This window comes from Akebia trifoliata, chromosome 3, assembly GCF_017979445.1.
Source record: "Akebia trifoliata isolate Shusen 1 chromosome 3, ASM1797944v1, whole genome shotgun sequence".
In the NCBI taxonomy this organism is placed as follows: Eukaryota; Viridiplantae; Streptophyta; class Magnoliopsida; order Ranunculales; family Lardizabalaceae; genus Akebia; species Akebia trifoliata.
The window spans coordinates 13,883,411-13,909,612 of NC_141377.1; the positions used below are offsets into that span (position 1 = coordinate 13,883,411).

At 35.7% G+C, this 26,202-nt stretch overlaps 1 protein-coding gene across 1 annotated transcript; it reads right to left on the minus strand.

The window, feature by feature from the left end:
- Positions 1–20,604: 20,604 nt before the first annotated feature.
- Positions 20,605–25,807, minus strand: LOC147406032 (transcription factor HHO3-like). The gene is made up of 5 exons (XM_086433953.1): positions 25,407–25,807; positions 25,064–25,299; positions 24,347–24,596; positions 24,180–24,256; positions 20,605–21,063 (listed from the first exon to the last, which is right to left on the minus strand). Exons 1-5 carry the CDS (start codon positions 25,528–25,530, stop codon positions 20,701–20,703), a joined length of 1,050 nt encoding a protein of 349 aa, XP_086290079.1. The 5' UTR covers positions 25,531–25,807; the 3' UTR covers positions 20,605–20,700.
- Positions 25,808–26,202: the final 395 nt, after the last annotated feature.

Below are 26,202 nucleotides of genomic sequence, written 5' to 3' on the forward strand. Positions count from 1 at the left end.
CGAGGACTTAATTGTGAGATTGAGGATGTCACGCCCTAAAATCCAATACAAATCCCAATGATTTTTATGTAAGATCTCAAGAAATGATTAACTATCCCTTCCCACGATAACATATACTAATATGAGCATAAAACTAGATAAACAACTATAAAGAAGTGAAAATAAATAATACCAAGGATTAATAGAGTATGGAAGTTAATATGATCTAAAATCCTTAAGTCTCGGAATAATGATCGTTTTGACTGCATCAAGACCTAACTAGACAATTGTACCGAATATAAATTGGCACACAGTACCCACACATAGGAGTTTCAATCTGAAACATAAAATAAATAGCTACTAAAACCCTAAAACCAGTCAAACTGGTAGAGATGGTTGCTCATCCCCATACTCAGCCTCAGGTGCCTGCTCATAAACCGCATCCTCAATAAATGATTTCTCAACAATTGAAAAATCTGAAAGGTAAATGGTATAGTGAGTAACGGGAGTTATCCAGCAGGAAATTTATCATTATAATAACTAGTTACAGCATGCAACGCATAATCATTTTGAAGTTTAAATCATGCAAGCTTTTTTTTATATAATCTAACATTTGAATAAATACTAATTCAAACAAGAAAAATAAAACAAACATAATAAGTAACAATCTATTAGTCAAACTTAACAACACAACCATCTTATCATACATTTAAAGTAAAGTTCTCATCCATCGACATATGATAACGAGTACATGATACATACAGGACAATGTAATCGATAAGACTATTGAGGAACACATCGATATAATCATCTCGGCTATGGAAATTCAGTATTCCAATACTTAACCTCTGGTGCGGAATCCCAGCATTCTTATCTAATTTTTTTTGCTAGTCTAGCAAACTATAGTTGGGTGACCATTTATCCAGGTTAGACTGGCCGTTGACTAAGAAATAAGTATTAAGTTCAACTAACTATAAGGTCAATTTTTTTACGATTATAGACTCTTAATGATCACTAACTAGTCCAGAAAAAATTCCTCACATCTAAGCCTATCAAGATACAATTTATATGAACCTCAGACTATCTCTATACTATATAAATATCGTCTTTACACACAAATGTTTCCTAAGAAAGAAGAGGAGTAATTCTTGGATCTCAAGAGATATACTACTTTTTAAGGAATTCGATACTACCAAAGATAATAGAACATCAAGTGTTATCCTAAATTGACCCGCCGCTTCTAAAAGTATAGCAATATGTCACTCTCTCTAGGTTTTCTATGATCTATTTCTACTAAATAAAAATAACTTTATTTTCATATATACATATATATCGTTTCTTTATATTGAAAATACAAACAAGATATGGTAGTGCCCTCCAATGACATCCATCTATCAATCAATCTATCCATCAATCATATCTCATGTCGTGATAACGTGAGATATCCATCCATCAATCCATCTATTATGCACCGTATGACATGTCATTGCATTAGTCTGGAGACACTATCCAATCAATTAATCGAGAGCATAAGTTCTCTCTATCCATCCCTCAATTCATAGATAAAACATCTATTTTCCTATGTATCTATCAAAATATATCTTTTCTAGAAATTATTTGTAAATCTAAAGTATCATCCAATTCCATATGATGGTCTTGGTTGAGTAGAAAAGATTCGAAAAACACGATAAAATCATATATAGTTAAAACTGTGGAGAACTGTGAAAATTTGGCTAAGTGTTAAAAAAAATAATTTTTCAAAGTTCTCTAAACGAAGAATAGATTTTTATAAATGAAAGTCTTAAATAAATGTATTAACATCATGTAATTTTTGTTACTTAATTCAAAGTAATGTAAAAGATAACGGAATTTGAAAATCTCACAAAAATGTCATAAATTACATTTTGTTCTTGAAACCAAAAAATTAGATTTTATTCCCATTTTTTTTTTCAAATGGGGGGTAGTCTGTTAATTTCATTAAAGAACTTAAAGTAAATGAAAAATATTTACTTAAATATTTTTAATAAAAATAAGGTGTTAGTATGAAAAACATGTGCTAAAAACAAGCTGAACTGGGCATTTCAACATAAGGTTAGTCGATCTAGGTAGGTTGGGCGATCGAACCAAAGAGTTTTTGGGACGATAGGTCAGGTGACTGAGGTCGGTAGATTGAACTTTTCCTGGGTCGACCAAGGGTGGCTTGACCGAGCGTAACAGTTTTTCATCTTCTTATCTGGTTTCTCCCAAACTCGTCCACAATCCTTTTGTTTTAAGTTTTTCCATTGACCATGATCATAAAACTAATAGATCTAATCTTTGTTTTAACTTTTGACACAAGATTTACAATTTAAAAATAAAATCAATGACTAAAATCTTCTAACCATGCATGGTATTTTGAAGAATATGCCCCTAGATTGAAGCCCAAATCTAGTTCTTGGATGTAAAATCATTTTTTATTAAAAATTTAGCAATTAAATGGTAAAAAGGTAGAGTTCTTAATTGTTTAGTGTCTTCTACGATGTAATTGCTTCGAGATAAACTCTCAATATTTTTCTTTGTTCATTTTCATTTTTTCTCTCCAATGAAATCACGATCTCTTTGGATCCATACGAAGCCCTTGTCGAGAGGAAACTTTTCTTCTCTTTCGTCGAGTGTTCATTCCCACTCTACAATCCTCGAATCAATTCTTCTATCTCTAAAAATGCTAGGGTTATGGTTTATCTTTAGAGGAGAGAATGAAAAATCTGTAAATCTTTAATAAGTTTGGTATTTATAGTAACTTAAGGATGTAAAAGTCATTTTAGAATTTGTTTTATTTTTTAAACGTCTATGTCCCGGAATGTAATTTTCGCATACCTATAATTTATTTTGGATGATTTTTCGGTACAAACCTAATAGTATTATCGAATTTTCAAGAATAAAATTCTATGAAATTTTTTATTTCTATGTGTCCAAACTTCATTATCAATAAGAATTCATCGAGAAACATAATAGATTTCTAAGACATTATGGAGGATATAGGAAGATAACCGTACTACTGAAAACAAAATGGGAAATATTTCTATGAAATCCAAGGCAAACATTGTGAAGGTAGGATAAAAAACCAACAAAAAGAGAAAGCATTCTAATCAAGGTCTAACCTAAGAATATTCAAAAAGGTTCAAAAGAAAATATTATGTGTATCATAAGCAAGGTCATCGTGCCAAGGATTTCCGTTTAATCAAGGGACAAGAGAACTTAAAAAAGAAGATAAATCAAGTATATATGACCGAGGAAGAGAGACTAGTAACTAAATGTTTTGACATAAAGCTTTCAATTGTAATATCTAAAGTTAATTTGGTAAGTAACCCCAAAGAATAGTGGATGTATACTAGAGCTACTTGCCATATTTGTCTGGGTAAGAAAATATTCTCTTTGTATGAGGAAGTAAAGAATGGAAAATAATTGTTTATGAGAAATTTTACAACTTCCAAGGTTGAAGGTATAGGCAATGTCGTACTAAAAATGACCTTGGGCAAGAAACTCACTATCAATAATGTGTTGCATATTCCATATGCTCGAGGAACATTGTTGAACAAGAATGGGTTTAGCTGTTTTTCAAATCTGACAAATTTGTATTTACTAAAAATAGGGTGTATGTAAGCAAAGGATTTGACCGATGCTTTATTTAAGATGAATGTAATGAAAATTGTATCCATAGTTTTTAATACTAATAAGATTATTTTTTTTATATATATACTTGAGTCTTTTAATGTTTGTCATGATAGATTAGGTCATGTGAATTTTATTACATTCTGTAGATTAATAAATTTAGATTTCTTTCCTAAATCTCATATTGACTCAAGTCATAAGTATGAAATGTGTGTGGAGGCTAAATTGACCAAAACACCATTTGCATTCCATTGAAAGGAACATTAAATTTCTAAAGTTAATTCACATTGATACATGTGATTTAAAATTTGTGCACACTAAAGATAGTAAAAAATATTTTATTACTTTTATTGATGATCACACAAGATATTGTTATATATATTTGTTAAGGAGTAAAGACAAAGCCTTAAAAATATTTAAACATTACAAAAAGGAAGTTGAGAATCAACTTAGCAGAAAGATAAATATAATAAGAAGTGATAAAGGTGGTGAATATGAAATACCTGTTGGTGAGTTATGTATAGAACAAGGTATTGTTCACCAAACTATCACTTTTTATTCACTTCAATTTAATAGTGTTGTTGAATGCAAAAAACCAAACCTTAATTAAAGAAAATGATGAATGTTATATTGATAAGTTCTTACGTACCCTAGAATTTGTGGCAAAAGCAATTCTTTCCACAAATCACATTCTCAAAAAATACCTCACAAGAAAAATGACCAAACGCCATATGAGTTATGGAAAGGACGAAGATGACATATAAATATTTAAAAGTATCAGGGTGTTTAGCTAAAGTAGTAGTTCTTACCACTAAAAAGGTTAAGATAGGGCCAAAAATCATTGATTAGATATTCATTGGTTATGTGCATAATAGTAGTGCATATTGATTCCTTATGCACAAATCTGACTTTCCTAACATTTATGTTAATACCATTATTGAGTCAAGGAATGCTTCACTTTTTAGGACATTTTTCCTTATAAAAATGTACAAGAAATAAGTTCTTATAAAAGAACTCATGAAGAACGAGTAGTAGTTCTCAAGAGATTATAAATAAAAAATTCCATACAAGATGAGGATAAACCTAGACACAGTAAGAATGCTAAAGTGATTAAGTCATTTGGACCTGATTTTCTAACTTATTTGTTAGAAAATGAGCCTCAAAGTTATAAGGAAGTACTGTCAACTCTTGAAGCTCCATTTTCAAAAGAGGCTATTAACGGTGAAGTTGAATCCACTTTACTAAATAACACATGGAAGTTGATGGATTTTCCACCAGAAATAAGTCTTTAGGATACAAATGAATATTCAAAATAAAATTGAAACCTGATGGAACAATTGATAAGTATAAGGCTATATTAGTAGCCAAGGGTTTTAGAAAAAAAAGACCTGGACTTTTTTAGTACATATTCACCAATTAGTAGGATAACATTCATTAGAATGTTAATAGTAATTGCTACATTGCATAAGCTTGAAATTCATCAAATGAGGGTTAAAATAACTTTCTTAAATGGTGAATTATAAGAAAAAAATCTATATGGAACAACCCGAAGGATTTGTCGTTTCTAGACAAGAAAAGAAGGTGTGTAGACTTATTAAGTTTCTTTATGGATTGAAGTAAGCACAAAAGCAATGACATATAAAATTTGATAATGCAATATTGTCAAATGGCTTCAAAGTTAATGAATGTAATAAATGTGTACATGCCAAGAGCTCATAAAATGACTATGAAATTATGTGTCTCTATATGGATGATATGCTTATAATTGGTAGTAATAATGATATCATTAAAGCTATTAAGAAAATACTTATCAAATTTTTTGATATGAAAAACTTAGTTATTATAGATATTATATTAGGAATAAAGATTTTTAAAAAAATCTTATGGATTGATATTATCTCAATTACCCTATATTGAGAAAATATTAGAAAAGTTTACTAAATACGGAGATAGCCTAGTAAAGACACCTGTAGATGTAAATTTCAGATAGAATATTGGTCTAGCTACATCTCAGATAGAATATACCTGTATCATAGGTAATTTAATGTATATCATGAACTGCACATGTTCTGACATAGCATACTCAATTAATAAACTAAGTAGATTTAATGTAATCCAAGAAAAAATCATTGGACAACAAAAATTAGGGTTCTTAGATATTTGAGATTAAAGCTTATATCAAAAGAGTCTTCATAGTGGAAACCCAACCTAGTTGATTGGATATCCCAATATCTAGGTTCAAAAGGGACAACCAAACTATGTATGATTCAATAGCAGCACTAGAGAGAAAATTACTTCCAACTATTCCTATGATGAAACAATACTACTTGCAGCGTGTATTAGGATAAGCTATACTTTAATGGTTATTATAACTTGGAAATGAAAGTAGGGTATGAGAGGATACTCTTAATAGAAAATCACCTATATGAGGGTGAAAAAGGATCATTTCTATGATAATTTTAAATGCTACATTTATTTAGAACACTCATGAAACCAGGAATTATTTAGGGCCAAAATAAACACAACCTTGAGAATCAACTATGTTTGGAAAAGAATTGTGTGAATTATATTATCTAAGGCCTTACTTGTTTGCGCTATAGACAAACGCAAACAGAAACATTTACGTTTCTTTGTGAGATGTGGGGTGCTTGGATGCTAAAATTGTGGCGCCCCGCCAAACGCTAACACAAATCCCAAGGCCAAATCCCAAGGTACTAGGTGGCACCTCGAATTTCGACATGGTCTCCTCTGTTTATGTTAGCGTTTCACGGAACTCAAACCTGATAAACCAATTTATAACAAAACCTATATATAAAAATGTAGATACAGGAAAATAACAGCGGAAGACTAATTACATCTAACATGTAAGTAGATCAGAGTGCAGAAGATTTATCAATATACAGGCTTACCAAAACACTCTCACTCTAACATAGGCCTAAACTCTCAAATCCAAAAACTACATACATCTTGGATGAAACTGACAACACTAAGGGATGTGGCCCTAGTGCTCACCAGGCAATAAACTCTGATCGTCGATCTGATCGACCGGATACTCTTCAATTACTGACTCTACGCCTGTCTCAGTGGCTGCAAGTGCTGAAACTAAAAAAAAATAGGAAGGAAAGGGTGAGTAACAATGGCTACTCAGTAAGTCCACAGCCAATTCCTACTAATAACCTTCCTAAGTATGATCGAATAAAGCATACTGAACATTTTAATACATGCAAGGTTTTACAAGATAAAATACGATCAACTGGTACATATAGCCAGGGATGAGCAACTAAACAGTTTAAAAATTACACATAACATCAATTATCCATACTCATTATACATTTTCCATTTTATGCAAATAATGTTGACAACATTAAAATAATAGACATGCTTCTCAGTTTGTAATTCGAAATATAACAACAGATACATAATACAAGTGGTGGAGTATTGGAATTAAAGAGTTGGGATTCACGACTGGATTGCTCCCAGTCAGGACATGATATTCCTCAATAACATCGTAGTTCCTGATTTTGTGGCTGGTCGTGTCTACCACGCTTGCGGGACCATTTATCCGGCTCAGGCTGGCCGTTTGACGTGACCGTAAGCAATGGGTCTCTTTTCGATGTGTCAGAACGTTCGACTACTACTAGATTGTTAGTGATCACTGACTAATCATCTTCGTCTATGCCTATCAGGCGTGCATGTGATTCCCAAATGACACTCCACTCGTATACGACCACCTTTACAATACACGTTCACTGGTAAAGATAAGAAAGGAATGGACCCGGATTCCAGTTGTGACTCCACTCTCATACGCGTCCCATACCACGTATGAGTTTGGTGGTCCCTACCGTACATCCCAGGATAGTGTACCCCTCCGGATGATGTGACACACTATCCCTTCAGGCATTCACAAACCCTTTAACAGCTCACAAAATAGCTACGTACATATATGATTTTTCATTTAAAATAAAAGAGAAATTAACAGAACAGGGTTGAGAACGGATATCTAGTTCCTACCATGCAACCGTGGCCACCCGGCCTAAAATAAATAACAGTACTCAGCGCACGCGCTAACATAATCGGAAATAAACATGCAACCCTTTCATTAATAACCTAGATATCCTTTCACCAACCTACACACAACATACAATGTAAAAGGTAGACATCACCCCTCGGGTGTGATTCTGACAATTTACCGTTTCATCCCTTTCCCATTCTTTCAACATTCTCATTTTTCGTCTTTTCAAATCAACCATCCATTTCCAATCTTTCAAGGTCATTATTTCGGTCTTTCCATTGAAAACCTTCAAAGTTTATAAAAATAAAGTCCCAGCGATGCTTGGGACCAAGGCTGTTAAAAATAGAGAAAGCTCGTGAAAATTTGGCTAAGTGTCAGAAACTCAACTTTTCAAAATTTTCGAAATTGAAAACGGGTTTTTCGAAATGAAAGTCTCGATCATGAGATTCGACACCATATAGTTTTTGTAATCTAATTCAAAGAAACGCGAAAGTTATTTCATTTTGAAAACTTGCCGAAAACGTCGAAAATTACGTTTTGTTCTTTAAACCAAAATTCGGATTTTGATCCTTTGAGATTTGGATCTTAAAACCATTCCCATTGTTCCGAAATGGGGGGTAAAACCTAAATTTCATTAAAGAACTTAAAGTAAATGGAAAGTAAAATTAAAGAGGACATTTACTTTAATGTTTTTAATGAAATAAAGGGTGAGAAATAGTGTATAAGGTGTGAGGAGGTCAAGCCAAGAGTCAGAACACTGTTCTGAAGAAAACTGTGTCTGTCGGTGGCTGTCGGCGGCAGAATCAGGATTCTGTCGGTGGAACCGACAGAATACACATCGGCAGGTGTCGGTGGGACCGACGGTCCTGCCGACAGAACAAAGTTTTCGGTGGCTTATTGATTTCCTCGGTGGCAGAAGCAACATTCTGTCGGTGGGACCGGCAGAATGCCTTCGGTAGGTGCCGGTGGCACCGACCCTTCCCACCTACAGCCTGAACCTCACTCTCGATTTTTGGGTTTTTCGATCCCTTTTTCGATTTCTTCTTCCATTTTTCGAACCATTCGACCCACCCACGATTTTGTTATCAAAATTCGATAAAGCATAAACAAAACACCTACTTCTACCATGAATTTGAAATCAAACACCAATTTCTACGATTTAAATGCAAACAATAAGTTTTGTTTCAAAATCCTAAATGCACATTTCGGAAATCTAAAGCTACCAATAAGAATTGGAAGTCCCTTACTTGCTTGTGGACGCCAATGGTGATGAATCAACACTAAGGATCAATGTTAGGCGGCTCGAAGTTCTGAAAGTGGTTGAACTCGGGTGCCAACGGAGTGGTTGGTTGTGAAACCCTCTTTGAAGGTGTTCTCCCCGCTTCCTAATGACCAACAACGACTTTCCTATGATATGGATGAGGTTCCAAGTGATTATACAAAAACCCACTTGCTGATTCTTGTGGGAGACCAAGAGAAAAGAAGAGGAAATGGAGGTTGGATGGGGTGAGGACGTAGAGCTCGACAACGCCGACGACTTTGCCTTCTTCGTCGAGGTTCAACTCGGACTTGATTGGGATAGATCTTGATAGGAATGGGTTCAAACCCTAGGTCTAGAAAATGGCTGAGTTGAGTTCTTTGGAGGAGAGTGAAGAAGTGAAATGAAATAAAAGAAAGTGAGTTTTATTTTATAAGAGGGCTGAGGGTATACTTGTAATTTCCCCATCATTTCTAATTTCGATCATAACTTAACTATTCGGGCTCGGAAAGTGACAAACGAATATACCATTTCAAATAATTTTTCGTTGTGGTTCTAATGGTGTAGTCGAATTTTCTTGATTCTCCCTCTAACGAAAATTTTCTATTTTGGGTCCCACTTAATGCGAAATTCGAGGATTTTATAACTTTTTCCTCCGAACTCGAATTCAAACTTGCTTACAGGCTAATGTATATATTCTGATCCTTTTGAATCTAATGGCGAAGTCGGTTTTTCTCAAAATTAATCATAGCAATATTCGAGTATTTTACTCTAAATCTCTCCTTCGACATTTTCCTCTAAATCGCACCATTTAATTTCCTCGAGACATGAGTTGAAAATCTGGGGTGTTACAAAAATTTTGATGGGCCCTATCATAAAGCAACACAAAACTTAATTAGAATTACAACAAAATCTTTGTAAAGTATTACAGAGAAAATACCTCCACAAAAATTTACGTTATGTTAAGTTTCCTCTTTCTCTCTCTCTCTCTAACTTCTTAAACCTCTCTTTCTCCGTTTTCTCTAGCTTTCCCCAACTTCTTAAACATATCCCAACGTTAACATAATTACTATTTAAACAAAAAATCATGGGATAGAATCTTACTTGGAGCTAATTTCTATTTATATTTTAAAATTACAAAAAAAAAAAAAAAAAATTTAAAATATTGATGTTTTTTTTAAATATAAGAAAAACGAAGAATAGAATCCTACCTAGTTAATTTATATTTATTTTTTAAATTAAAAAATAATAATTGTGGGATAATAGTCTTACTTGCGTGAATTTATATTTATTTTTTATGAATTAAAAAAAATTATTTTTCATTAGATGTAAGGTATTAAAATGAGTTTGGGATGAGTTACATTTAGGCACTATCAGTGTTAAAATTGGCATGTTTGGGGCAATGGGGTTTCTTTCCAAAATGCAAAATTAGCAAGTGGAAGTTGGTATCATGTAGTACATGGTTTAAGGTAAATTGTAGCTGATTAAAGAGATTTTAGATTTCTATTATAACCCTGGTTTAAAGAGAATAGCATTGTATAACGTACATGGAAATGCTTTAAACATTGGATTTCTATTAAAGTGATATGTAAATATTTATCATTTTTTGTTTAACTTTAAACAAGATTTTAAAAAGAAAAATATTTTTTTTTCAATTTTTTTTTTTTACATTTACGTGATAATCAAGCAAACGTAAAATTTTGCATTGGACACAACCAATCAATCCAATCACAAAACTATGTAAAATTCAGTAAACACAAAATTCTACAAACACAAAATTTTGTGTTTGTGGCAGTTTACATTGCAAACAAGCAGGGCCTAGATTTACATTAAAGGATTTATAGTTTAAGACATCATGTTCACTGATTAGCCAATAAATCTAATAGTCTTTTACTAGGGAATGATCAAAACCAAAAGCTACCTATCTCGATACAGTTATTTTCCAATCGTACTCTCTCAAGTATCTGCATTTGCATTTGTATTTTTTTCCAGTTAACTTTCATTCATGTGGGAACGATAAATTTGAAGTTTGAATTGTCTCAAATTATAGAATCTGGATTTATAGCAATAGTCAAATGGGTAATTACAAAACTTATGTATAATGGGCATGTAGATAGAAAATTGTTAACCGTTACAATACCTTTTCCAAGAATTATGTACATTTGCAAAGATGTGTATTAAATGCTAACAGGTATAGTACCCTTTCCAATAGTCATATACCTCTATGGATAGGTGTTTTAACTACCACGTTTTTTCTATTTATAGTTCATCCTTCATTGTATTTGTTATAGAATTTTTCTCGATTATCTTGCATACTAGTTTCATAAAAAAGAAAAAGAGAGTCCAAGTCATAGTTATTTTGTTATTCTTGTGGTTTGAAGTGTTGTTATTATAAGAAGGAAATTGTTATATCTTGGGAAACAATCGCCAAAGATCATGAGCACAAGTACAGGGTGAATATTTTCTTAAGGACATAGAGTCAAACCCTACTCTCAGTCTCATTATTTTTCTTCTTTTGTTTTTTTCGTATATATCATTGTAAGTGTTTTGAATCCTATTTTAATTCAATTTCTATTGGATATTGTAGAAGGAAATAATTGCGCAATAATCTAAGTTGTACAAGTGTCCAAATCGATTAAGTAGTAACAGGTGCAGGACAGCATACGGGCGCTGCCCTTCAAGCAGGGCAGGTCAAAGTAGACCTTCCTAGCCTGGCTGGAAGGGCAGCACAACATCAAGCGAGACCAGTTTAGCCAAGCAGGGCAGGTCTGGTCATAGAATAACCATAAACCTAATATGCATACGTCAATCCTAGAGATCTCTACAGCATAGTACGGTCAATCCAAAAGGTCTTCGTTAGGTGAACAACTCCACAGAGTCAGTGGATATCCTAGGATTGTCGTAAAAAATGTGGGAAACTGATTCGCGACCAGGAACTATAAGTAACACAATAAGCATTGTTGAGGGGATCTTTTAGGGAGGATCAAAAGTTTAACCAATTTTTTGAAACTATTCTTCTACTTCTTTAACTTGAGCGTCAAAGTGATTTTGGTAGGTACCACACTGTCACGGGGAGGGAGGTACTCGAAGAGACTTCGAATCAGTGTGGCAGAGTCCATCAAAGTCATTCACCAAATTTCGACCGCATAGAACTGGCCCCATCCGTGGGAACACCAACAACAAATTGATTTCAGTTGAAACAATGGTGAGATCCACAAGAACTAAGGAAGTCAATGCACCCCCACCAGTGGCACCAACAGCGTATGCTCAACTTTTGGCAATGCTAGATGCCATGAGGAAGCAGCAAGAAGAAATACAGAAAAAGATGGACGATTTGGTTGAACAAAATCAGAATTTGAGTCACCATCTTGATAACCAACAGCCAGCGAGACAAGATAGCCCACCAACCCTCATCCGTCAGATAAGGATGACCGTGCTTCGAATACGGAAGGGAGCACACCATTGTTGATCCCTATAGGAGAAAGTGAGATAGAAGTAGCTACTGCAACTACTCGAGTAGAGCCCACAGTGGGTCTGACTTGAAAAGAAGTTAGAGAGATGATTAGAAAAGAGAAAGAGATGATGAAGAGTTCTGAAATAGGCATAGTGGTGGCGCAAGCCATCAGCAGGATTTAGAAGTCTCCCTTTATTGTAGAGATTTTGGCAGAGGAAATTCCAAAGAAATTCATGCTGCCACGCTTTACTCTTTACTAGGGAACGAAAGACCTGATAGAGTACCTTTTCATTTTCGATAGATATTAGCTTTGTGGGAAGGAAAGGAAGGATTGATGTGCAGATTGTTCCCTTTGAGTTTGCAATGGAATACGTTAACATGATTCCACAAGTTGTCAGGTAGCTCCATAGCTTCTTTTGACACGTTACATTGGCAATAGGAAGAGCGGTGAAGATGTTGATGCACTGCTTAGTATGAGAATGTAATCTAGGAAGAGCCTTAAAGAGTTTATGAAATGATTCAGGGAAGAAGCGATGTCCTTAGAAAGCTGCGACAAGAGAACGGCCATAGTGGTGTTCAGGAATTCCTTGCCGTTTGGCTCGGGATTGTATAGGTCCTTTTTGAAGAAGAGACTAAAAACGTTGAGTGAACTTTTCAAAAGAGTAGAAAAGTACATTTGTTTGGAATATGATCCCCAAAATTCCTCCGGGAAAAGAAAGGTGATACATACTGTGGTGAAGCCCAGTAAGCAGCATCAGCTACAACAATAGAGTAAGAAAAGGCTGCTTGAACAGGATAGAAAGCGGAGAAAAGAAATGACATATTTTGTCATGCCTCCCAGCAAGATTTTGCCACTTATTACAAATGAACCTTACTTTGAGTGGCCAATACCTCTTCCTCGAGATCAGATAAATCGAGACGAGAGATACCGCGAGTATCACAAAGTATGGGTACACACCACCAGCAGATGCTAGGCCTTTAAGAGGTTCCTATAGAGGTTGGTAGAGCAGGACATGCTGAGAGATTTGCCCAAAAGATAGAGGGAGGATCCACCCTAAGACAGGAACCATAGGTTTGATCAACCACTTGTGGAAGGACAAGACAAGACAGGACAGGAGAGAAGCTGTGATACATGTTGTACTCAGGCAGGAAAGTAGAAGGTCAGGCTAGAGCCGAACTGACAAGAGGATCAAAAGACGTAGAGCAAAACACTTGGCTCACGTCTATACAGCAAGGAGTGGGCCTACAGAGCAGATAGAGCCTTACAATGAGCAGACTGTGACGTTCACAGAGAAGGACTTAGAGGGGGTAGTGAGGCCCCATTAGGACGCACTCGTGGTAACTCTCCAAGTGGGCACATTTACTTTCAAAAGGGTGCTGATCGATAGTGGTAGCTCTATCGATATCCTGTATACTTTGGCATTTCTAAAGATGGGCCTTAGTAGAAATGTGCTCACCCTAGCAAGGGCACTGTTGATTGGGTTTGATGGGAGAACAAATCAACCCTAGGGGAGATAGTTTTGTCCGTGTAGGCAAGACTAGTAACCTTGATGACCAGGTTTGTGGTCATCAAAGCAAGTTCTTCGTACAATGCCATCTTGGATAGAAGGTAGACGTACGTGATGAGGGTCATTCCCTCTACACACTATCAAGTCTTACGATTCCCAACACTACAAAGGATATGGGACATATAAGGAGATCAAGTAGTGGCCCAAGTGTATACATTGGTAAGAGAGGAGTCCTTTGAGATTAAGGTCTAGCAATAATAGTTATAGTAGGAAGAGAGCGAGACTGGTGATCCCCCATGCCTGAAAAACATCTAGATGGTGGATCTAGGAGAAGGTAGATAGATAGGAGTAGGGGCAAAGTTGGCATCAGAGGAATTGAGAGAACTAAGTGATTGCTTAAGGAGGAACCGAGATGTCTTCGCCTGGTTTACAAAAGAGATGTCAGGGATTAGCCTAGAGGTGATCTGTCACCATTTGAACGTGAAGACAGCTTTCAAACTAGTAAAATAGAAGCCAAGGAGATTAGCACCTCGATTCAAAGAAGTAGTGAATGAAAAGGTGAACAGGTTGATCAGAACTGGATTCATTAGGGAAGTGAAGTTCCTTGATTGGATAGCAAATATTATGGCAGTGCCTAAAAAGAACGAGAAGGTTAGTCTGCATTAACTTTATGAACTTGAACAAGGCCTATCCCAAGGATAATTTTCCTATGCCAAGGATAGATCAACTGGTAGACGCAACTTCAAGCCACGAGAGGTTGTCCTTCATGAATGATTATTCTGACAACAATCAGATACAACTCAACCTGGTAGATCAAAAGAAGATAACCTTCATCACCGAGCAGGGACTCTATTGCTACCGAGTCATGCCTTTTGGATTAAAGAATGTGGGAGCTACCTATCAATGGTTGGTAACAGTGCTCTTCAGGGATCTGCTAGGTAAGACCATAGAAGTCTATATCGACGATCTGTTGGTAAAAAATAAAGATGAAGGAAAACCACGATGCTGATCTAGAAGAAATCTTTTCTCGAGTAAGAAAAGTGGGGATGAAGCTTAATCCAGAAAAGTGTACTTTTGTATTAACTTCGGGGAATTATTTAGGTTATCTGGTCACGAAAAGAGGGATATAAGCCAATCCAGGCCAGATTAGAGCGTAGTTAGAATTGCCCTTCCCGAAACACAAAAGAAAGTTCAGAAGTTAGTAGAAAGAGTGGCAGTCCTAAATCGGTTCATCTCCAGGTCTTCTGATAAGTGCAAACCCTTCTACCAGTTGCTACAAAAGAATACTAGGTTCAAATAGACAGAAGAGTGTAAGTAAGCCTTTACAAAATTGAAGAAGTACTTACGCAAACCACCTATACTCTCTAAGCCAAAAGTGGGAGAAGAATTAGGGTTGTACTTAGCCATCTCAAAGCATGCACTAAGTTCAGTTTTGGTCAAGGTTGGAACAACAGCAGAGCAACCTATTTATTTCTTGAGCAAGACTTTCACTAAGTCGAAAATGCGTTACTCCAGGCTTCAGAAGATGGGGTTAGCACTAATTTGCATAGCATTGCGCCTAAGGCCGTACTTCTAGGCTCATAGAGTACAAGTCATTACAAAGTACCCTCTGAAATATGTCTTAGGGAAGACAGAGGGATTAGGTAGAATAGCGAAGTGAGTTGTGTAGTTGGCAGAGTTTGGGCTCGAGTTCAAGTCTAGAGTCTCATTGAAAGGCCAAGCAGTAGCTGATTTCTTGGTAGATTTCTCGGTAGAAGAAAAGACAGATCTACAAATAGATGAGTTAAAGCATATGGAAGAAGAGTAAAAACTACACATTAGCCCAGGATGGAAAGTTTACGTGGATGGATTATCAAATAAAGAAGGGTTAGGAATAGGAATAGTGCTGATTACTCTGGACAGGTCTAGGATAGAAAAAGTAATAAAATTGGAATTCAGGGCGTCAAACAATGAAGTAGAATATGAGATGATGCTATTTGGCATCAATTCTTTAGTAGGGTTGGGGGAACTGAAGCAACAGTCTACACTGACTTGCAGTTAGTAGTCAATCACGTCAGTGGGACATTCGAGGCACAAGATCCCAAGATACAGCTTTATCTGGAGAAGATCAGGTCTGCCATGCTTCGAGCATGAGAGATCAAAGTGGAGCATATACCTCGAGCAAACAACAGGCATACAGATTCCTTAGCCTACATAGCCTCCATACTAGCAGGGAAGGGCAAGAGAGAATTGCCATTGGGCTACTAGGAACGTCTCATGATAAATGAATCAGAGCTGGTCAACATGGTAGCGATCATAGGGGACAAAGGATGGATGAACCCAATCCTAGCCTTCCTGCAACAAAGGGAGTTATCCAGCGATCCCAAGGAGGGTAGACAAGTTAAGAACAAAGTAGAGAGGTACACTATTCTAGATGGGATTTTGTACAAGAAGTTTGTTGGAGGGTTACTCCTGCATTGTCTAACACCAAAGGAAGCAAATAATGTGTTAAGCAAAATCTACTAAAGAGACTAAGGGAACCATTTAGGGACAAGGTCTTTGGCCCATAAAGTATTATCTCAAGGATATTTCTGGCCCTACTTGCAGAAAGACGCAATATTACATATTAAGCACTGCGACAGTTGCCAAAGAAACGAAAAGAAAATTTGACAGCCAGCCATGTAGCTCAATTCCTTTGTCAGCCCTTGGCCGTTTGTACAGTGGGGGAATCGACCTAGTAGGCGCACTGCCTAGGATACCAGGTAATTTGACTTTCTTGCTAATAGCCATAGATTATTTCACCAAGTGGGTAGAAGTACTCCCTCTAGCCGGAATACGTCAGCAATAAATCTAGAAGTTCCTATGGGAGAATATTATTTGTACAATCGATCTGTCGCATACCATAGTTTCAGATAATAGACAACAATTCGCAGGAGAACAGATTAGAGATTTTTGAAAAAAACATGGGATAACATAATTATTCTCCATGCCATAGTATCCATAAGGCAACGGACATGTAGAAACTACAAACAAGGAACTGAAAGACACTCTAAAGAAAAGGCTAGGAGAAGCGAAGGACAAATGGACAACAGTCTTGCATGGTGTATTGTGGTCCTACAAGACAACTGCCAAAACTTCCATAGGGGTATCACCATTCGCTATGGCCTATGACATGGAAGTATGGTAAGGTCTAGAGTAGTGCAGACTGATCAAAACAATCAATAGATGATTGTAGAATTAGATCTATTGGAAGAGAAGTGAGAAACAGCATTGATAAAACTAGAGCATTATCACAAGAAGCTGCAAAACTATTTCAATAAGAAAGTCCACCACAGATAATTCAATGAAGGAGATTTAGTGCTGCGTAGGGTGTTCTAGAATACAGAAGAGTAAAACAGTGAAAAGCTGGGCACTAACTGGGAAGGGCCATATAGAGTAGGAATGATAGGCCAGAAGGGAGTCTATTACTTGATAACGATGTCCGGTCAAGAGTTACTTAAACTATGAAATGCTTGTAACTTAAAAAGGTATTATCAATTAATAATATTTTTTTATCGTTATTAACTTATGTGCAAGAATTAGCACTAGTGTTGGATCCCACATGGATCCAAGCCTACATGGGTCTTCTATGCCTTCATTGGCAGTGTAAGAAGCTAGTCGGGGCCCAACTCTGACACGAGTAACAGTAGCACTAATGTGGATCCCACATAGATCCGGACTTATGTAGGTCTTTTCTGCCTTTGTTTGCAAAGCAAGAAGCTAGTTGGGGTCCTACTCTGTCAAAAGTTTCAAGAGCACTTAAGTTTGATCCCACTTGGATCTAGGCCTATGTGGGTATTTTTTACCTTAGTTGGCAGAGTTAGAAGTTGGTCAAGGCCCAACTCTGATACGAGCAACAGTAGCACTTATATGGATCTCACTTGGATTCGGACCTACGTGGGTCTTCTCTACCTTCATTGACAGAGTAAGAAGCTGGTCGGGGTCTTACTCTATCACGAGTTCAAGAGCACTAAATTTAGCCATTGTAGTAGTAGAAAACTAAAGCAGAGTTAAAACCTTTTTCAAGGATAGTAACTCAAGGGTATTCCTTCCTTCAAAGTTTATTGCATTCATCCAGTAGAAGGTTCCACTTAAGTAAAACTTACTTAAGGTGAAACCTGGGGGGGAAAGAGTGTAGTAAGCATGAGCAGTTTAAGCATAATAATAGTGTAATAAGCCAATTTCCTAAGCATGAGCAGTTCAAGCAAAGTAGCAGTGTAATGTGTAGAGTGTAGTAAGCATGAGCAGTGTAATAAGCCGATTTTTTAAGCGCAAGTAGTATAAGTAGAGTAGAAGTGCTATGAGCGGAATTAGGTGTGCAACAATATAGCTGAAACAGCATAATGTGCAGTACAATAGTTCAGCTGAGAAAGTAATTATGAGCAGAATGAGCAGTGCGGCAATTCAGTTAGAGATTGCGCAAGTGCAAACAGTGCGATAAGGTTCGCAGTAGAAGTGGGTGAGCATATAGCTTAAGTTAGTTTGAATAAAGCAAGCGACATGATATACTAGACTTACAAAGCCTAATGTTGAAAGTTATTATGAATACAGTGTAAATAGTAAGAAAAAGAAAAGATTCAGACATGGCGGCAGTTGTGCAAAAGCAAATTTTTTTTCATTAATAGTGAAAGGAAAAAATACAAGAGAGAGATCCCAAAGTTGGGATAGTACAAAACATAGTAACGAAAACAAAGAGCAAATCTTCATTTAGGAATGAAAGGCTTGCTGCTAAAAAGTGAAGTCCGAGTAGTAGAAATAGGAAGATCAACTTCAGAAACAGAAAGAGGAGGATCAACTTCAGTAGTAGAGCTTGGAGGATCAACCGCTTTATCCTGAACCATGTCAATAACAGGGACAAAAGGCAGGTTGGGATTCAGTTTATCTTACTCAGTACCTCTTTAAGGAAGGGAGAGAGAGGGAAACTGAGGTCAGCCTTAATTTGCCCAACATAGACCAAGATTTCTCCCTGGTGGCATTCACTAGGGGTATTTGGGTCCTCGTCGACCCGAATAGACATAGAGGCAGGAATATAGAGACCCCGTCAAAGTTGGGTTGCAGTAACAACCATTGAGAAAGTAAGTGTGTAGAAATGAGAAGACAAGGGAAGAAGATTACCTCAGTTCGAAAGAGGTAACAGTAGCAGCGAAGCAAGAGAAAGAGCTTTTCATAGGAAGCAAAGAGATATAATTTCAGAGTTTTAGCACAGTAAGAAGAGAAATAAGCACTAAGTCCCCTATTTATAAGAATAGATAGAGGAGCATGTACTGCTAAGAGGACAACTTGAGTCCAGTTCAAGCGTCGCAGTTTGGGGGTAGTGTAAAAATTAGTGTGACACGTGGATGAACACAGATAAGCAGTGTAGGTCAAAGTAGAGACCTCCCTAGCCTGAGTAGAAGGGCAGCACAGCATTGAGTGAGACTAGGTCAGCCAAGCAGGGCAAGCCTAGTCATAAAATAATCGTAAGCCTGATATATTCACGTCAATTCCAGAAATCTCAGAGGAGATCTCTACAGCATAGTACGGTCAATTCAAAATATCTTTGTTAGGTGAACAACTTCGTAGAGTCAGTGGATATCACAGGATTATCGACCGAAAAGTGAGAAACCCTGATTCGAATCCAAGAACTATAAGTAGCACAGTAAGCCCTGTTGAGGAGATCTTTTTGGAGGGATCAGAAGTCTAACTAATTTTCTGAGACTATTCATCTACTTTTCTAACTTGAGCGGCGGAGTGATTTTGGTAGGTACCACGCTGCTACGGGGAGAAAGGTGCTCGGAGCTACTTCGGATTAGTGTGACAGAGTCCATCAGAGTCGTTCATCGAATTTCGACCGCACATATATTATTTATTTGCTTCTTCGACATATTAAGGTTAACATGTACATCTAATATCTAGCTTAATTTCATTTATTTTTAGGTCATTTAATTCTTTATTAAATTCTATTGAGAATCATTTATTGGCATATCCATGTTTTCAATACATTGTCTATTTTCTATTGTTTATTTCCCATGTCTACTTTTTACCCTTGGATGACATGGTAGTGTTTTTTTAATTTTCAAGAGTCATCCAAGTTTGGGAGTTTGATCCAATGTTTAAAGAATGGATCAATTATTGAATTTAAAATTTTCAAATTCGTCAAGTCATGATGGGACCCCCCTCAATTTTATTATAATTGATTTACAATTTTTAAAGAATTTAAAAGTATAATATTATTTTTCTTAAACTAATTATTTTTACATAAATTATATTAAGTATTTATTATTTAGGAAGGATTGTTAAGAATCTTTACATAATAAAAACAAAGTCCCCTCAAGATTATCCTAAAATCAAAGCAATTCCCAAAATGTTACATTTTTGAATGGGAAACGTTTTGAAATTCAATTTTTAAAGTGGGTCATTCTATTTGCACACACCGAAGTGACTAATTGCACCCACCTCCAGCACATTTTGGAGTGGAATGTATAAAAGGAAGTGGGGGCAATTAGCCAAAAGGTATGTGCAAATGGAACGGCCCTTTTAAAATGGTTCACAATACATCAACCGTTTAATCTTATTTGATTGAACCACCTATTCAATAAAAATTTGTAATTCTATTTGAACCAAACTGGCTTTATTATCAAATTCAATTAGACGTTGTTAGATTGGGATCAGTATGGTTTTAAAACATTGGATGATCTCATCATAGCTACCAAAAAATGAGATAGAACTCGTCAAGAACGAAACATAGCAAGTCAAAAATAAATGAATCCTCTTTATTTGTGTATCACAAAAATAGATATAAATATATAAAAATCCCAATTCCCTAGCATCAAACAAGAAATTAGAAGGTGGGGGATGCCGTTGTGGAATGAGTCGAAGAAGATGATGTCGGGGAACTAGAACGGTCATTATTATCCCCCACACTATACTTTGCTCGGCTACTCCTCTCATCTGAGTACAACTGTTTCTGTTGTTGTTGTTGTTGATGATGAGAATACGAGGCCAATGTCAGCTGTTGTGATATAGCTATAGGAACATAGACACCCTTAGTAGCCTTCATCGTGGTATCTACCTTTGTTACTGCCGTCGGGGCACATTCTGCTGGTGGGGGCCATATGCCTCCCACCAAAACATAATGAGTTGGTTGAGGGTTGCCGTTGTTGTGAATTGGTGGACTGGGCCTTGTTGTGTACAAACGGTATTTCTGAGGAATATGTGAATTTTAATATATAAAAAAATTGTTTGAAATAATGTTTTAAAATTCCTGCAGAGCTGACATGGTACTAAAACTCGTTTGACTCAACTCAAGTACGTAAGAATTTTGCCAAGTTAAGTATTTTTTAAAATCAGAAAATATTCAATGGGCTTGGTTGAGTTGGCTAAAATCATTGTAAGAGCCAGAGTTGTCATCTCTAGCTCAATTCCTCGAGTCGCATAATGCAAATCTCGCATACCATCAAAAGTAAAAAACAATACAATGTCCTCTCAACAACAATCCTTTTAATTTTCAGGAATAATGAAAGAATAAGCACATAAAACACCTTTTGTTATAATGGTAATTTAGTAAAAAATAAAAATAAAAAATCTAGAATATACTTAATGAATGGGTAAATTTGAGAAAGATATGTTTTTTTTTTGAAGGAATTTACTGTTGCTAATAAGGGGCTCAAACTCTCTTTATTTATTTTTTATTTATCAAATGTTAGGTTCCCAAAGATGAGATAAAAAGTTACTTAGAAAAATATATTTGAGATAGGGCTATCTCAACTAAAATGCATATGTAATTTTTATAGTATTTATTAAAATGATCATATAATGATGTTGATATTTATTTATTTATTTGAATTAAAGTAATAGTAATTTCATTTGATGATACATTAAGAGAAAATTGATTGAGATGATTTGTACATGTTCAGGGAATGTCCATAAGATGTTTAGGGTAAAATAACTAGTCAAGTTGAAGATCTTAAAAGAGTAAGAGAAAGATTAAAAATAATGTAGATGAAGACAACAAAAGCAGATGTGAACCCAATATAAATAATATAAAACTTTGTTTAGAACAAAGTGACTGGAAGAATAAGATTGGTGACCCGAAATCTTTAAATAAAACTTTGTTGTTGTTGTCTTACATTTTCTTTTAAACCCATACAAAATGACTATATGTTTTTCAAAATAGATACTCCTTTAAAGAAATCTGCCTTTATAGCCTTATTTTCAAATTGAAATAGATCTTATATATAATTCCAACTTTTTCATGATTTGAGGTTTGAAGACCATTAAAAATAAAAATAAAAATTCAAAAATGTAACCCTGAAATGGATACCCAATTTGATAAATAAAGAAGAATAATACTGAAGTGACCTTAAGATACTACCTCATATCTCACTTTCCTGATGTAGAAGTGTGTATGAACCATGAAGAATGCTGAAGTGGTCTCAAGATCGCACACCCTAACGTGAAAAGTGTATGAGAACCATATATGCTTTTCCTTGAGATACGTGTGCAAAAAGCATCTATGGCTCCTATCCACTTTTACATCAAGATATGCGATATGAGGTCCAATCTTGAGGTCTCCCCAGCACGACTCGTGAACCATAGATGTTTTTCATTGTGAAGGAAAGTGAGATATGAGGTTCATTCGTGAGGTTACTCCAGCATGACTCAAAAACTAAACATCAAAATGGATATAGCTGTTTTGATTAATATTCTAAAAAATGTAGCTGAATTTGAAATTTCCAAAAGTATACATAACTTTTTTACAGCTAAATCATCTATAAATACGTCTGACACAAATCACATCTGATTTTCAATGTCACATTCTTTTAAGGGTATGTTTGATTGCATGGAAAGTCACTTTCCATGGAATTTGAAATCCATGGAAAATTAGTTGTGAAAAATAGGTAGGGTTGGAAAATCAAATTCCATTGTTTGATTTCACTTGGATAAAATCATGGAAAAAATATGAGAAAAAAGAAGAGGAGAAGGAGGAAGAAGATGAGAGGAGGGGGAGAGGAAGAAGATGACGAGGAAGAGGGAGGGGGGAGGATGTGGCGATGATGGCGACGAAGGTGGCGACGGCGACGGTGGCCGCTGCAACGATGGCGGCGAAGGAGGTAAGTGAGGAAGATGGGGGGAGAACGTGGTGGTGGTGGTGGCGGAAGAGGTGAGGGATGGAGAAGAAGGAGAAAAAGAAAAAGAAGAAGAGAGAGAGAGAAGGTGGTCGGAGACGGAGCCGACGGTGACGGGATGGTGATGACTGCGGCAAGGTTAGTGTAATGGTGGTGGTGGTGGTAGTGGTGGTAGGAAAGAATTGAGGATGGAAAATATGGATGGATTTCATTTTCCCACCCATATGGGTGGGAAAGTAAAATCCATGATTTAGTGGACTTTTTGAATGAGGTGGAAAATGAATTTCCATTTCCATGTGCAATCAAACACTTGAAAAATGTCATTTTCCATGGAAATTGATTTTCCACCATATTTTCCATGTGCAATCAAACATACCCTAAGAGAAATGTTAAATGGATGCAGTTTTTGGTTCATGCCCTTCACACCCTCTGACTTGTTGGTTCACAGCCCAACAAATGTTTGACACGTGGTGCAAATGACATGAGCAATAGAGAGAGCTTTCTCTCTCTTGCCCACTACCCATATATTTATTTTTTTAGATTTCAAATCTTAAAAAGGGTTAGGTCCACATTAATTATCATATTGACAATCCAATAAAACAGCCTTTTAGATTTCACAAAAAATATTCATATTAAAAAAATACTATTTTTTGAACTTGATCCAAGGTGTTGAATATGGACGGCCACCGAGCACCTAAATTTAAAAATAAAATTCAAATGTGAAAAATAATTATTTTGAAATTTATTTTTTTTAAATTCATATAATTTTGTCCTCTACAACTCCATTGCATCCGATCATGTTTTTGAATGTCAGGTGATCAAATCAAAAAGTTTGATTTTTTTTTCACTACAGGCAGGAGAGAAAGGGGTGTTGGCCAAAAACAATGTCCATTTAGCATCACTCTTCTTTTAATAAATCCACTTTAACCAACCGACAACCCATAGTGTTTATTTAACAATGTTGTCATCCTACGGGGGATTTCAGAGCTTTTACATGTCTTCGCTTTTTTTTTTTTTTCTCTTGTCAAAGTAAAAAAATATTAAGATACAAAATTAAAGAGAATAAATAATATATATGGTTAAAAATGTAATGCAAAATTAAAATTAAAAATATTTTTTTAGGGATTTAATAAATATTTATTAATCCAAAGCTTTACAACAAAGATTAAATACAGTGATAAGAGATTATTACCTGTAAATGACTTTTAACTTCATCATTAGTAAGCCCATCGACCTTCATCAATTCTCTAATTTGCTTCGGTGTAGCAGCTGAGGCAACTCAAGAAATCATAACTTGAAATCTGAATTCAAAATTAATTATCCAATTATAATAAACAATCTACAAAATTGTTTACATACCATGAGATCCGCCAAGTTGTTGTAGAGCATGTAAGAATTTCTGATGAAGTTCGTTCGACCAACTTCGCCTAACTTTCCTATTTGATTGTTCTTTCACGACTTGTACTCTTCTATCATCATTGTCAGTGGTCGAGCTCGTTGAAGCCATTGGTATCGTAGTTGTTTTCTTTGCTCCAATTGTGGTTGTGGTGGCTACTTCATCTTTGCGAAAAGGATGAAATGCGCCAACCCTTTTTTTTGTCTCGATCACCTGAAACTTTTTTCTCAATCAAATTCTAGGTTTTTAAATTTGGTCAACAACAATTTGATTAGATCCATTTACAATGAAGTTAGGTACATGGGGCTAATTTTTAATATGAAATGTAATCAGGACTCTTTTTAACTCGGCCAAAAATAAATAAAAGTTATTATGTCGATTTTTTTTTTTTTTTTTTTTTTGTGATTGATATTAAATGAAATTTTGTGATCGGAAGATCAATTAATTCAGTATATTACAAGTAAACTAATTATAATGGAAATATAAAATATAAATTCCTCAAAAATTCAAAATAAAGTCAAATGAGTTTGAAACAGTTTGAGAGTGTTTAACACTGTCGATCCTGATAAGATCAAATTAGATAAGTCGGCTTTTGAAACAATATGATCAAATTTAAATAAAAAAAAAAAAAAAAAAATTAATACAGATTTATTTAATTGAATTATTTGATTATTTATTACCTCTTTAGATGGTGGTAGTGGATCTGGAGTTTGATTCCATAATTGAACAGATCTCAACCAATCTACCTTCTGTTCAATCTTCTCATTAGTTCTATCAGATTCTTCTTCTGCTTCTTCTTGAGAAGAAGAAAAGCTTCGGTTTAATGGCATAAATTCCTCAAGAACAGGACCTTCTTCTCTCGAGGTCTGTTCTTCACTTCTAGAGAAACACAGTTGTTGCCTGCAATTCTCAATAGCTATAAATCAAACAAAAAACAATATGTATATATAAGAATTAGAATTAGTTTGTGCGCTTTCGAAGATCAACCAAATATGTAAGAGAGAATCTAATTGAATTGGATACCCTGGTTTACGAGTTCTAGAGAAAGAGGTAGCTCTCGATGGAAAACTAGGATCTTACGATGCTCTTCCTCCAATGCTTCCATACGTCCTTGCCAACTCCTCTTCTTCTTTTCTGTGTAATTCATGATTTCTATCAATCGAGATTGATGAGAGAGAGAGAGAGTGAAAAGGTTTGGAGGTTTGGAGTATCGGATGATGGGTTTTGACGGAGGGGTGAATATTCGGGAATTTGATTCCTTTGGGTTCTATATCCAGTGCTGGAAATGACGTAAGCTGTTTTGGATATGTAGATCGATCGTAGAGACACCTCTACTTTCCGAATATTCTCACGAGAAGCGAGGGAGAGAGAAAGAGGGAAGCATCACTCACGTATGCGACCGTTCGAAAGGGAATCTTCTTAGCATCCGTATCTACCTTACGCCGCGTATGGGACGGCACGGACAAATAAGGTAAGACAATAGGGGGTAGTTTTTAATTAAGGTGATTTAAACACGCCCCCCACTTTTCAATCAATATTAGAGATACTCCACTATATTTTCAAATTGATGATAAACTCTCTTGACCTAATGTTTTGTGTGAGAGAGGCTAATGTTTTGTCTGATCAAGTCTTGAAAGCATTTTTTATTGTAGGGAAGTACAATTTCGATCACTACGTCAAAATAGTAATAGTTCAGCGTTACTGTAGCGGTAAATTCGACGGTCCTAAGCCCACGTTTATATTTCGTCGGTTCAAAAACCACGTTTAGGCCCACAAAACAATTCGACAGGCTTAGCCCACCGAATTTTTTCTATCGTTT

Bases quoted from the DNA above. Each gene is read 5' to 3' on its own strand.
- LOC147406032 (XM_086433953.1), bottom strand. From the start codon at position 25,530: ATGAATTACACAGAAAAGAAGAAGAGGAGTTGGCAAGGACGTATGGAA. The intron at 24,597-25,063 runs GTAATAAATAAT...AAAAAGTTTCAG, and splicing joins CACTACCACCATCTAAAGAG to GTGATCGAGACAAAAAAAAG. The intron at 21,064-24,179 runs GTAATAATCTCT...CATATTCCTCAG, and splicing joins AAGTTAAAAGTCATTTACAG to AAATACCGTTTGTACACAAC.